The sequence below is a fragment of the Notothenia coriiceps genome, unplaced genomic scaffold (genome assembly GCF_000735185.1).
Source record: "Notothenia coriiceps isolate Sejong01 unplaced genomic scaffold, NC01 NC01_scaffold00029462, whole genome shotgun sequence".
In the NCBI taxonomy this organism is placed as follows: Eukaryota; Metazoa; Chordata; class Actinopteri; order Perciformes; family Nototheniidae; genus Notothenia; species Notothenia coriiceps.
In genome coordinates this window covers 9,463-23,866 of record NW_011362163.1, presented here as the reverse complement: position 1 = coordinate 23,866, position 14,404 = coordinate 9,463, and the positions used below count along the sequence as shown (strand labels likewise).

Here is a 14,404-nt window from a genome sequence, read left to right as displayed (position 1 = left end):
AATGAACGTTAGTTGGTGCTCCAGTATAATCGGTACCCCTGAAACTCATCCAGTGAGAAACGTTCCGCGGTGCAAAAATAAGTGCGATTAAAATGCGTTAATTTTTTTAACGCGTTAATTTTTGTGTAATTAATTAATCTTAATTAACGCGTTAAAGTCCCGGCCCTAATTATGATGTGATATGCCGCGGACTGTACTTAATGTTACTCTGATCCGGTTACTTATGTTGTGGCAGATATTTAAGTAAGCTTTCTTAACGCTAATGTTATAATAGTCAGATTGCTCTGAAGATGGGAGGTGATATTCTATTAATGTTCACGTTCACACAGTCGGTGATTTTTGCCGGCCGTCTTTCCTGCAACGGCAGCTTTTCTGTATTTCCTTTCTCCTGTAATATGACTTGATCGCTTTAAACTCCGCACACTGAGCTCTGATTGGTCAGCAGGCAGTGCTTTCACTGAGTTGAGCTCTTAGCCTGCAACCTAACCTGCTCCGGAGCAGGCTAGCCGTTCAGCATAAGTTACCATGGAGATCTAGCCTGATAAAAAGAGAACCAGCTTCGTAGGACCGGAAACTCAGAGTTTTCCCTGAAGTTAGCCGCTAAGGGAAAATCCTGCTTCGTAGTACAGGCCTCTGGTCTTTGCTTCAGTTTTTTATTCATTTCTAGGTTATTTCACTCAGACAAGTTGACAATCAGAAAGCATTGTCCTGTATCTCGCACTGAAGCCGGGTAAACTGTCATGCTGGGAGTGTGACCGATGGACAGACCAACGTTTGCAGTAAACCTTTGAATCAGCAGTGAGTTGAATAGCCGCTATGAGCGTGTAACAAACAAGAAGTCAATGCTTATGTTTTCCTGACAGGTAGCGTTTGTGTTTGTGTGAATAATGACTCAATTAAATATCAACTTCACATGTACCTGCTGCAGGTAAACACCGAACACACTTATCTTAACCCTTTATTGCTTACTGAGTGTAAGTTGTAATTGATGTTGACTCCAGTTAAAGCATCATTACCTCCACCAAGGAGGTCATGTTTTCTGTTCAGGTAGTTAGCTTTAAGCAGGATAAAAGTAAAACTGGCCTGATTTACAGGAAACTAATGGAAAGGGTAATGGGCAAAGGAAGAGAAAGGGATCATTTGCAGCGAGGCGGCCATTACAAGTTTCATGCTCTCCACAAATATAAAAATGATATTCCAAAAATATTCCACAGTGTTTTCTGAAGGAGGAAGCTAATCCAGAGCAGATAATAAAATTGCCCGGACTTCTTTCTGTGGATTGATCCTCCTTAGCAACAGTCTGTTATCCTTAGCAACGATCTCTTAGCAGAAATTAGCAGTCTCTGTAATGTTAAAATTGACCAATCAGAATAGAGTATCCAGCTAAGCCCTGTAAAAAGAATGACACAAATCAAATCATTTGATTGCTGTCCGATTTTGTACTATTTAAAACAAATGGAGGACACGTTGACGATAATGTTTTACTGCATCAGATCTTTTCATACGCAGTAGCTACCTGTCTAGAAAGCCCACCTCACTGATAGAGACCTCCACACACACACACACACACTGCTCACACACAGCGAGGTGTGTATGTTCTCTCAGAGCTTTCATTGTGCCGCAGCAGCAGGTCGCTGTGAGCTGAAAACACACACCGCTTCTGTTGACCTGTTTATCACTTAGGAACCACGAGAGCCGTCTGCACACACACACACACACACACACACACACACACACACACACACACACACACACACACACCACACACACACACACACCCCTCCATCGTCCATCCCACACCGTCCCTCTTCCTCACACACCACCTCTCCAGGATTCAGATTTATAAAAATATTTCCAAACATGCCCCATCTCTCCGCCGTGCATCAAAGCAGCGGACATGGCGGCTCAGAGCCTCGGACACATTAGCAGCACGAAGCCGAGCGATGGATTTCTGCCACCCGCCGCCTCCTGAGGGTTCAGAGCATTGTAGCCGAGGCTCCAGAGAGTGTGTGTGTGTGTGTGGGGGGGGTGTGAGTAGAAGGACTCTAATGGAGCTCAGAAGCAGCCAGTCATGCACCGAGGAGGAGCCGACGCTGGGCCTCCAAATGTCTCAGCCTTTCAACATGAAACACACACACACACACACACACACACACACACACACACACACACACACACACACACACACACACACACACACACACACACCCATCCCCGATGTGTTGAATCGTAATTGACAGCCTGTATATTCTTGACTGTAAACAAAGACATCTTTAAAGTCTTTATTCTCCTTTTTGTCCTAAATTTCAACAAACGACAACATTCCTCCCACGCTGTTTCCACAACTAATCCAAAAAGATGTACACTAATGTGTGTGTATTTTTATGCCGTGCAAACTCGGATCAACGCAACATTCCCACACATGACATTTTGCTTCTCTGCGCCAAAAATGTGATTTAGCAAAAAGAAAATGTTAATACTGGTCTGACATATTTTAGAACCATGTTATTAAATGTTATACTAACCTATCCTGCTACAAATGCTGCTTTCATCCTCATTCCCCGATACAACTTTAAAGGCCCTCTGCGCGCACACACACACACACACACACACACACACACACACACACACACACACACACACACACACACANGGGTTATCAAGTGGATCGCTCAAGCCAGCCGTGTCCTATCTAGTTAGGTGCGCGTTCACATGAAAGGGGTGGTATCTGGAGCATTCGACCAATCACAAAGTTTGTGATTGGTCGAATGCTCCAGATACCACCCCTTTCATGTGAACGCGCACCTAACTAGATAGGACACGGCTGGCTTGAGCGATCCACTTGATAACCCGCGTCGTAGTACCGTTTAGCGAGAGCGCGTATGTTTTGGATTAGGCCAACCGGCTAACTCAAACATATCCAGGTTAGGTTGAACCAGCTTCGTAGTACAGGCCTCTGTTTGTCAAGCTGTTTAAAACGTAGAGTATAAAAAGCCTAACAATAGATTTTTGTTGAGATATCTTGAGAGAAAAGTATTTGTGTTTCTGCATTGTTCATCTGAGGTATAAACATCGTAAGTACAACGTTATTATGACCGATAGAACTCCAAAAGTATGAGTTGTGTTTTAGACTCACCTCGAACACCTTCTCGGTGTACAGCTCGTCGTTGACGCGGTCCCGCAGGATGTCCTGGTTCTGCCGGATGAAGGTGATGTAGGTGTCGGCCAGATCCATGCCTGGTTTCTGCAGGAGAGAGGACACACACACCTGAAGAAGAGCTGCAGGGAGGAAGAGGCAGGATACGAAGAACGATGTCAAACATGCAGTGCGTTCAGCCTGGTGGTGGAAAGGATCATGCCTGGCATTCATCGTGCAAAGCTTCGTCCATGCTGATCATCAATGATATCACACCACAGGAGAAGGTGATGATGGAACAAACCCCCTGATGATAATGGAAAAACATAACACAATACAAAGAGAGTCCTGCGATAACTTCAGCTAGCTTCTATAACTCGACGCCGTGTCATTGACGGTTTCCTACGTCAAGAGACAGATATCTTACCGGGCTATCGGACCAACAAACAATGGAGAAAAAAAAAATCTATTATAAAAGACATTTGCACAGACCAAACTACGGAAAATTGGTGATAAAGTAAGGCTCTTAAATAAAGTGATCATAACTCGTTCAATGTGAAATATATAAAGACTGAAGAAAAGCCTTACCTTAGAGTATTAGTATTTCAATGTCAATGAAACAACTCAGTATTTATCAAACTCTGAAGAGCAACACGTGACTTGACGGTCTCATTGTGTCTCTACTGATCTGCGATAACAATTACCGAGGCCATTTTATCAAGATGATCGGAGTAAAACTCAAACGTTTGCCTCTGAACTGGAGAAGGAGAAGTATAATGGGGAAAATGGAAATACTCAAGTAAAGGCAGTACCTCAAAATTGTACTCAAGTACTGTTCTTAGGTAAATGTACTTCCCCCACTGGTTTTCATTAAGGCAAACTCTGGTCAACTGTGAAAACACAACAAATGTTCATCATCTCCCGCTGAGTGCCTGGTGAAAAGAAGAAGAAAATAAAACCACTTCCTCCGTGTTTGGAGTATCAAGAAGCTTCTGAAGTGTGTGTGTGGCTGGGAGAGGCAGCAGTGTGTGAACCTGCTCATTCACACTCCCTGTTGTCAGGGGAGATTACAACTGTAATGCTTATTGTAATTGCTTTGACATCTTTCACACCCGTTTTCTCTGAGCCGGCGTGCGTCCTTCCCCCCGGGGGGGCTGTTGTTCTGCTGTCAGATCCCCCGTGGAAACACAAGGAAGTGGAGCCTCGAAGAAAAACCCAGAAACCTTTTGGCTTCACTTAGAGGCAAAAAGGCAGGTTGGAGGCTGATTATGAATTTGGGATTGTAACCTTTTGCTCGTCAGAGACAACACTAAAGAAACTCAAACTGTCACATGCTAATGTTGGAGAAAAGAGCTGGATGTCAACACCTTTAGTGCCTTCACTTTGGTTTGGAGAGCAGAGGCAGCTGAGGGGACTTTTAGCAGGGAGTTTACAGACCATTCACCACACATCACATCTTGTAAAGGGAGGAACTATCAGACACATTTGTTTGTTCTTGGTGAAAATAAAAAGCATCAAATGTACTTTGTCTGCAATAGTATGCTTAAAATAAATGCTGTCTCAATGCACCGAGACTTCTTCAATGAAGAGCTGCAACCATTCGTCGATTCACGGAAACTTTGATGAAAACTATATCGATAAACCAAAGAAATAACTGCAGTCGGTGCACACTCCCTTTTGCCTTCAAGAGTTCAAGACCGTTTCTTTTGAAAGGAATTTCTCAAGTAAACACACCAACACGTATTCAATGTAGAGCTGCAACCATTAGTCGACTGTCAGTACAATCCTCAACAACATTTTGATCATTTCTTCATGTAATTAAAATGCTGTCTCGGTGTTGCAAATATAGGGATTTCCTGCTTTTTCAGTTTTATATAATATTAAAGTAAATTCGTTTTTCGACTGACAGAGCAGAACATTCAAAGACATTGATTTTTAAGGATCTGGTTTGAACATTTTCCACTATGTACTCACATTTTATAGACCAAACGATTCCTTTTATAAATAATCTGTAACGAAACCAATTGCTTGTTGCAGCCGTGGATAAATGTTATGATTTCTGTTAAATATTTCCTGATAAAAACGGTCTCAGCAGCTTTCAGGGGGTCTGGAACAGCCAGCCTGAGATCAGTCAGAGACGCTCAGCTGTGATTCAGACGGACAAGAAAACCTGCAGATACCAGAGGTTAAAGTGGGGTCACATGGCTGGAAGGGCATCTGGAGTCTGAGTGTGTGTTTATGAAAAGAGGGGGGTGTGTGGTGTGAGTGTATTGTTCAACCAGAGAGAGGAGGCGGAGGCTCCCTGATTGACAGGCCTGTCAGAATCCCCATAATGCTCTGGAGTGAAAGTCCCAGATCGAGTATGATTGTCGAATGAAGCTCAGAAATCTTGACAAGAATGAACCCGGTGAATCTGAAGCCTGTTTGTTTCAGGACTCGTCATGAAGCCTCTGATCTGATCCAGCAGACGCTTTCCAGGTCACGTCCACAACGATGCAGGTACATTTCAGAACAGTGTTTCAATGTCAGGGGGGTTTCTATCCTCAACTAGCGATTCCTCCTCATCAAGTTTTCCATCCACACTTTAGACCCAGAGGAGTTGCAGTGGTATGTTGACAATTCAAATCTTCAGTATTGGTAGATAATCCGAGCCGTTATCTTGTTGCATATTAAAGTCCAATTTATACTTGTGTGTCTGCGACGGTCCGTTTATAATCCTTGTGATGCAAATTACTTCATCAGCCATGACCATTAGTGGCTAATCAAGAAGTGGCAAGAGCTGTTCCCTCAGCAGAACTGCTGACCGAAGAAATATAACAAACTTATTGATTTGATTCAAGAACAGTTGTGTAAGCACATTTACGAATACTGCCTGGATTGGTGTGCACTCGTGGAATGACAAACTGATTGTCTCAATTGTAGTAAGAATTGAACTCTCTACACAGAGTATGTACTGGGCTTTAGACTCTTTGACTCTACAACCTTCCCAATATTCGTGAGTCCTGATTCTAGGAGTTTTTTTCCACTGCTGATTCAGGAATCTCCTTGACCCAAAGAAAATAATTATCCTTCACAACCTTTTTCCACCAGTGGATTCTTGAATTGCTAACACAACATGCCCATCTGACCTTTTGGCAACAACTCCAAACAAGCCTTAACCCTAACCCTACGTTTCCAATGTCGCGGAATAAAAACCTAAAGAACTAAAGATCGCCTTAGGCTTTGATTTATCAGATTTTCCCACCAGCATTCCCAACCAGATTCAACCGATACCCAGGTGGTGGATAGTGGACATACAGCCGTAGATATGAGAGTAGAAATTCAGTCTTCTTTGGCCTCATATGTTCTGGCACCAGGTCAACGAATGAACTGTCCCTGGATCAATCAAGGTGCTTGCAAAGGACAGTCCATAACATGCATAGACTTGCCAAGCCACATTTGAAAATGGAATTAGAAAGTTGTCTTCAATCTGCCAACTCTAGACATGACTTTGCAGTGGATTAAGATAAGCAGGAAGACTCCTGTCCAAGACTATACTACAGATAATAGATGATTAGCAATTCTAACATTAGCAGACGGAGAAATTAGCAATCGTTATTAAAGTTCAAAGAGGAAAACAGTCAAAGTTAGCTTTATTATGCAAGATGCTAAACTGGTCGTAACGGGTTTGTCATCGGATGCTGTGAAAGCAAGTTTGAGGCTGAAGTGCGGAGAGGATCAGCCGAGGAATAACCAAACCGTGATGTATTTTAAAGGCTTTCTTGGCAAAGAGGATGGACTTTATGTTTCTAAACCAGGCGTGTTTCAGGTGAGACAAAACATTGACTTGTCAACAGTAGGAAATCAAACTTGAACTCTATGACCCTCTGACATCTTAGTTCTAAAAAGAGAAATCTAAATGCTGCTTTGTGAGATGATGTTTTAAACAACATTGTGTTTCCTACTTTTACGCACCGTGCGCAAAGATAGCAACAAAAAAAAGAAGGTTTTTACCAGATTTGGTTTGGAGGGAATTCACTAGCCTGCACATCGCTGACCTCAACCCCACCCACCACTTTCCAACAAGTACAGGAGGAAGGAGTGAGGGAGATCAACTTTTAAAAACGTATCCGCACAAGTGTGAACAGGGTCAAAGCAGGAGAGACATCTGTAGTGCAACATTCCTGATTGTGTGTGTGTGTGTGTGTGTGTGTGTGTGTGTGTGTGTGTGTGTGTGTGTGTGTGTGTGTGTGTGTGTGTGTGTGTGTGTGTGTGTGTGTGTGTGCCACTGGCAACATATTACTGCCCTTGTTGTCACTGGAGACATCAATTTCCCCTTAAGGCTTAGTCTCAATCATTTACCTCTCCTTTCTCTCGCTCAGACGAGGTGACAAAGCGGCGTGACAGATCGGAGACGCCGGCACAGTTCCAGCCATTGAGATTAAGACTTTAACACGAAGAGGAAAGAGAAAAAACAAAAGATACGAGCGGCTCGGAGCTCTTGTCACGCTCTGCCCTCTCTTTCTGTTTGGTCTTCTGCACTGTAGCCAAACACCAGTAATCCCCTCCGCCACGGGATAATGGCCACCTGGATGCCCGTCAACATTTGACAACAACGAAGATCGAAAAGAAAATAGAGAGTGTAAAATGAAGACGTGTTCGTGTTGGGATACAGACAGGGAGGGGTTTGGCCCGTTGATAATGAGCGGTTTGTGGGTGAGGAGGGGGAGGCAGTGAAATGCCAGGTAATCACACACTGTTACCGGCCTCCTTTCCTGCCCTGGATTCACTTCTGCCAGGTGCACGGTGCGTGTGTACACGTATAAGTGCTGGCACGGCAAAAAGTCCCGATATTATCCGAATGAACCGGGAACAATGTTTAAGATGCATTAACAGAGAAGAGATCAGGTTGGATCAGATGCAACTAATAATAGATTTCACTCACTGTACATATCCATCAGCAGTCATATTGCTTCCTTTTTACGACAAACAGCCTTAAAAAAAACGGCTGATAAATATTGAATATGTGATTACTAATGAAGAGCAACAGAACTTATTTTAACAAGATGAACCAGATCCTTTTGGGTATTTTTGATGATTAAACAATAATGAAAATATACATTTGCTGGTTTTCTGTTGATCCATTACGAGTGAATTTGACATTCATTAAAATAAATGGCTAAAAGATTCTGAACACAAGATATATATTTTTTCCAAGCAAATATTATTTTAGCTTTTGTTTTTAAATGTGTTTGAGTGACTTGTATATTTCACACGTTAAAGGGTTTTGTAGGTTAACCTTTTTGCCATATTTGACATTGGACTTAGGTCAAATGTATTTCTTGGAAAGGTGAACAATTTAATTTCAAAGGTGTTTAAAATGTTGAAAAACGCACGTGATTTTAATTGTTTTCACACCTCACACATGATTCCTTCTGATAGTATGGACAACTTTATAACCCAAATGTCACCAAGCGCTCCGGTTTGCGTTTAACGTTTTAGTGTCCTCTGGTTTAACGTTTTGTTTCTGGTGCACTTTTAGTAAAGATGTTTTCTTAAATTGCATGTGTTTTGGCACAATTGTATTTTTATATTTGCATCGTTAGCTGCGGTGTGTTTCCGTTAATGGCAATGTTTTGGGCCATTGTAGCGCATTTGCACCTGCTGGTCACCGTAGAAACATTAATACAATAACACTTAAAAAACTGGTCAATATACACCAAATTAATACAATTATAAAAGGTATAAAAACCTGTGAGTTTTAACCAAGGCTCAGCTTAACCACTGAACTATTTCATCATTATGAATGTCCTTTTTGTGGTGGAATAAATTAAAAGTTAGCGTTCAAACACTCGTAAATCACTCGTATTGTAAATCAAATATAAAAGGCATAAATACATCAGTTGCAGTTGTTGGATAAATACAAAAAAAACAGGCATTTCCAGCTTTAAATACAGAGAAATAAAAGTCTCTAAATTGAAAACCCTCGGGGGAGCAAAGCTTCCTGTTTTTGTGAAAAACTGTTGGGGGCGGAGCCAACCTCAGAAGCCCCGCCCACCTGCTCACCACCTCACCTGGGATTAAAAAAGGATTACCCGCGTCAGGTTCCCTCCACACAAAAGACCAAAAAGGCCAAGGTAGCGGTTACGTTATAATTTCAGGGGAGAAGGGAAGTCTGGACGGGAACCAGAGAGCATGATGGGATATGTGGGCGGGGCCGAGGATTAAGGAGGTGAGATGTTGTTGTCAGCTGTTCATTGACTCAGAGTTTCTCACATCTGAGTTTCAGCCCCGTTTTTAAAAAAAAAAGGCAACTTCAGATAAAGCAAATTCATCATCCTAATATCACTTTATCATTTCCTCCATACTAACAGAGCTTTTCATGAGGATGGCAGAACTCATAGCTTGCATATCAACTTCTGTTATACCAAATATAGAGCTCTCAAAATAGTCTTCAGAAACATTTCATTTACAGCCAAACTCCTCAGAGGAAGACAGGATGTGTGTTCCCTTTCCTCCTTCTTCTTGTAGTCACATTGCTTTTGGATTGAAGCCTGAGAGGTTTGAATATCTTTAATCCCAGAGGACACTTTTAAAAACTGCCAGCATTCATAAAACCGAACAATGGAAGAAGTAAGAATCTCAGAGGAATTGGTTAATCGCTGCTTTAGGAAATGAGCGGTCACCATGATCTAATTGTGGAGATAACCCACTCTCTCCTTCACACCCTGAACGCCTCGTCACCTCCACACTTTAACTCTTCTGATCCCTGCCCATTCGCCGCCGCTCATTAAACGCTTTGCCGCCCACAAAGCGACACTTCAGCAAAACACATCTCCAAGGACGAGAGTGCAATTAATTAAGACTTGTTGTGTGATCTTTGGCTCGGAATAAAAAAAACCTCTTTATCTTTCACACATGTTAAACACGGCACGGTGAGCGAATGCAAAGAAAAACGCTTTGCATTTCTTTCCCCTCGTTTCTTCGACTGTGTGAAAGCGCACGGAAACAGTGATATGGGGGAAAAGAGGATGGACAGGGTGAAGAATAAAACAGCGGGACTCACGGGGACCTCCACATATTTGGCAGCTGCTTTCACCTTTCAGAGGGGGGGGAGGAGGAGAAAGTGAGGAAGGAAGACACTGGAGTTCAGCTGAGATCTGGTTTCCAGAAAATAACAGGTTTCCTCCGAGACGGAGAAAGAAACGCGCTCTGTGTTCGCGGGGACAAAAAGGAGCGTACTCACTGTGAAAGAGAGGATTGAAGAGAAGAATGTGCCTTCATCGTATCTGGAGAGTTTGTTGAGGACGCCGTCTAAAACAGCGGCGAACTGCAGAGGGGCAGACACAACAGCCGTTAATGCTCTTACTCTGCCGTCATTTGGACGCTTTTCAACCTGCTAAACAATCTAATGTTACTGTTATTAAGATTAGAGAAAATGAAACAATGCAATCAGAATTATTTGAGAATTTCTCTTAAAGTTTATATAGTTTTTTTTAGTGCAACAAAGCATCAGTGTCGGTGGTTTAAGATACAGTAAAGAAAATATACGTTTTTATTAGAAAATGTTATTTGTATAATGCACGACAAATACAATTTAATCACAACATACAACAAATAGTGAAAAAATTGTAAACTTTGACCACAACAAATAATGCAGTAAATAAAAGAAAACATGGATAATATTAATAATATACTGATAATAATAATAAGACAAAATAGAAAATGAACAAATGGATAAATATGATTTAATATCAGAATAAAAAGTGACCAACAATGATTAGAATACAAATGAAGAAATAAAGCGGAACTTTCCAAATTTAAAAACATTCAGTGAGTGAGAATAAAGAATATGAATATAATACATTTGTCTAATAACATGTTCATTACAAGCAAAAAACGAACGGATACGGACAAATGAAATCAGAATAGAAAGTGTTAAATCTATCATCTTTTCTAGCAATTGTGAAGCTTTAAAAAAAGAAGTGGAAAAATAAAACATGTCTCAAAAGAATAGAATAATAACTAAATAACAAAAAGAAGTGTAAGGTGACCCCACTCCGCCCGCAGGGAAAAAGAAAACACAAACAAAAGAAACCCCGGTGTAAACATGAGAGGATTTGATTGGAAAGAAATGTACCTTTGTGACCAGGGAGGAAAGCATGTCTTTGAACGCCTCGTCGATCAGAACATCGATTTTGGAGTGGTATTGTTGCTTGGAGGGAGGAGGGTGGGGGAGGGGGGGACAAAAAGCAATATTTTATTATTTCTAGAAAGACACACAAAAAGTCAAAGTGACTCCTCGCCTCCTGAGACAGAAGTACAGCTTTGTCTGTTCTGTAAGAGAAAGAAAGGAAAAACCTACAATGCACATCAAGTACACACACACACACACACACACACACACACACACACACACACACACACACACACACACACACACACACACACACACACACACACACACACACACACACCTCCCGTGACAAACCTCCCCATCCGTGCCCCTCCGCTGAGTTAAGCAGCTAATAGGACCATTCAGCGTCTGAATGACATTCCCGTCCGCGCTGGAAAAAGCGAAGGAATCTGAAGGATACTTTTTGTGCGTCTCCCTACAATTAGAGCAGCCTTGTATTGCTCTAAAGCACCGGTCCAGCTGCGAGGACCAAAGGCTCACACAAGATTCAATTAATCCGCCATTTCATGTCTCGTTTGGCCCCCCCTGAAAACATATTCATGGCACCTTTTCCCTTGAAGGATAAAAAATAAAAAGGCTGGGGCTGCGGGCTGAATGGCGGCAGCAGCAGGGGAGTTCATCTCTGGGCGACAATGCCCTTTCACTGGCCGTCTAAAGAACACCCAAATTAAAAATTTCAATCAACAAAGCGTACAGATCGCTGACAAATTGCGGGTCCTGTGAGGTCAGAGCCGACAGCCCTCATTTTGTCCCCCCCTCTCCACAAGTCCGCAAAATGGCTTTCAGCGCTCATCTTCCTGCAGTTCTTGAGAGCTTTTTCTTTTTTCCGCTCTTCTTACCTCAATTAACATCGCTGCTTTATTCTCTCCCCCCCCCCGCCGTAAACAGCAGAGAAATAGTTTGGTCTTGCCATGTGTTCGGGGAAATAGTGAAAAGGACAATTAGAGCTTTTAAAAACATTTATCTGCTCGTTGCCGCTGCTCCTTCAGCTCTGTGAGATGTTTTAGATTCTGCAACCGGGTCACATTCTCCCCCCCCCCACGCCGTCGCTATTCAAATAACCTCACAAAAAGACAGCACACTCATTAGCATGTTCATTGATTAGCCGCAGTGTATACAAGCAGAATTCATGAATCCAGGAGTTTAATGTCCGTATTGAACTGTCAAGAGCAGATTATTCACAGTCCTGCCTGTTGAGCTGGAACAATCTGGAAGCTTCCTCAGTCAAAACAAGAGGCATGATTGAGGAACGCCAGCAGGATTTGTTGCCAGAAAGGATTCGCTGCAGATGGACGCTCTATAGCAGCTAGTTGCAGGAAAACTGACCGCACTAGAGGTCTGCCGTGACGTCTCTGAGAGCCTTCAGACTGTCAGGGGTCAGAGGTCAGGAGGCCTCATTCACAACACCCACCGCCAAGTGAGCACAAGCTGCATCCACTGAACCGCATTCAGGAGAATCAAGTGATGTTTAAAGAGCACAGAGAAAGAAACCTCCTGAATTCAAACGGCTCGCTGAAGGCTACATGCTTTTATGATTTGCTGGTTGCATTTAACAAGATAAAACCAGCATAAAGGGTCTTATAGATATTAAAGTCATTATAACCACTTGGATTAACTCTCTTGTACAAGTGGGATTTCAGGCACACGTCAATCACATCGATTCGTTAACATACAGAAATATAAGAATAACAGAGTAAAATATAACAGAAGAGGTTTAAAGAGGACATATAATGCACATGTTAAGGTTCATATGTGTATATTGTGCTTATTATTTGAAGGTTATTCCAACACTCACGGCCAAAGTAACATACATTTTCTTTCTAGTCTCACTTCGCACATATGGCACTTTAAATCCGGGCCAATTATTTGATCGAAGCTTGCAAGCATTCCGTACAACAACATATGGGCATTCAAATGAAGCAGTGCTGCTTCCTCCCCGTATAGAAATGAAAACCATATGTCCAGACTGTATAATGTGCAGAAAGGAGACCTGGAGCCTTGTTGGAAATATTCCTCTCAGAGTAGATCAGCAATGTCTACCTTTGGAAGTGGCTTATAAGTGTTCCAGTTATAACGCTGTAAAGTATTAAGGACATATCGGTTTATGTAGAACCTCAAATTTACACTTAAAGTGGACCTATCATGCTGTATTTGAAACATATATTGTAGGGCCATACCTATACAAAACATGTCTGTGAAGTTTTTTGTTCAAAATACCAAACAGATCACCCATTGTTGTAGCCATGCCTCATACTGCTCATACCCCTCCTTTGCAGCCCTGTTAGAGAAACGCGGATTTTGGGTCCTTAGCTTGAAAGAAAGAAGAAGAGGAGGCGGAGCTAATGCCTGATCAGAATTCTACCGGAGATAAAGTTAAATTCTGCTGTGATAAAACGCCATCCTGTTCTAAACCACATCAAGGATTATTTCTGAAACAGTATGGAGCTCAAATGCTTTCTCTCTTGCGGGTTTATCACAAGGTGAGTTCTTTTTTTATTTCCTGCTTTTTAAAAACACATGTGCTCTCCAGTACAGGTTAGCTCTGAGTGTTAGCGAGGCTTGCTAATGTAAACAAAGACGAGATTACGTCCAAAACACGTCAGGCATCGTTTCTGATAGCAACTCTCTGTGGGTCCGCCATCCGAAATTACGTCCGCTCGGCAGCAAATCTGTATCCGCTCGTTGTACCCCCGTTTCTAAAATATGTGGGTACGGAGGAAAAGAGAGAGGGTTTTGTTTTCTGATTCTGCGTGAGTTCCCCGACGCACCGGGGACACACAAGACATCACAAAGTGCATTTTGCATGATAGGTCCCCTTTAAATAAATGATGACTTCGTCAAGGTGCAGTAGATGTAAATTTGGTACCGTCGCAAAAAACAGCTAGAGAAAGGAAGAAGACCCACAAAGTTGTGAAGAACCAAGTAACATCGTGTCTCCTTCGTCTCGTCCCTAACGAATTGAGCTATATAATTTATTAATAAGAATTGGTTTTGGGAGTACATCCTATCAAAGAATGGGAACAAGTATAAAATCGTAAACCGCACAGAATTTCAAGGAACGGAGTACTCTTTGTGAAACTTTGGTACCAACC

The 14,404-nt window shown here is 42.2% G+C and overlaps 1 protein-coding gene across 1 annotated transcript in view; it reads right to left on the bottom strand.

Annotated features, from left to right (window-relative positions):
- LOC104958863 (calcium-dependent secretion activator 2-like) overlaps nucleotides 1–14,404 on the bottom strand; it is a gene marked incomplete at its 5' end in the record, with an annotated part of 30,496 nt that overhangs the window by 8,223 nt on the left and 7,869 nt on the right. The window contains 3 exons of the mRNA XM_010786691.1: nucleotides 3,137–3,244; nucleotides 10,362–10,445; nucleotides 11,256–11,330. Of these exons, the coding sequence (XP_010784993.1) occupies nucleotides 3,137–3,244; nucleotides 10,362–10,445; nucleotides 11,256–11,330 (267 nt within the window). The remainder of the gene's footprint in view (nucleotides 1–3,136; nucleotides 3,245–10,361; nucleotides 10,446–11,255; nucleotides 11,331–14,404) is intronic.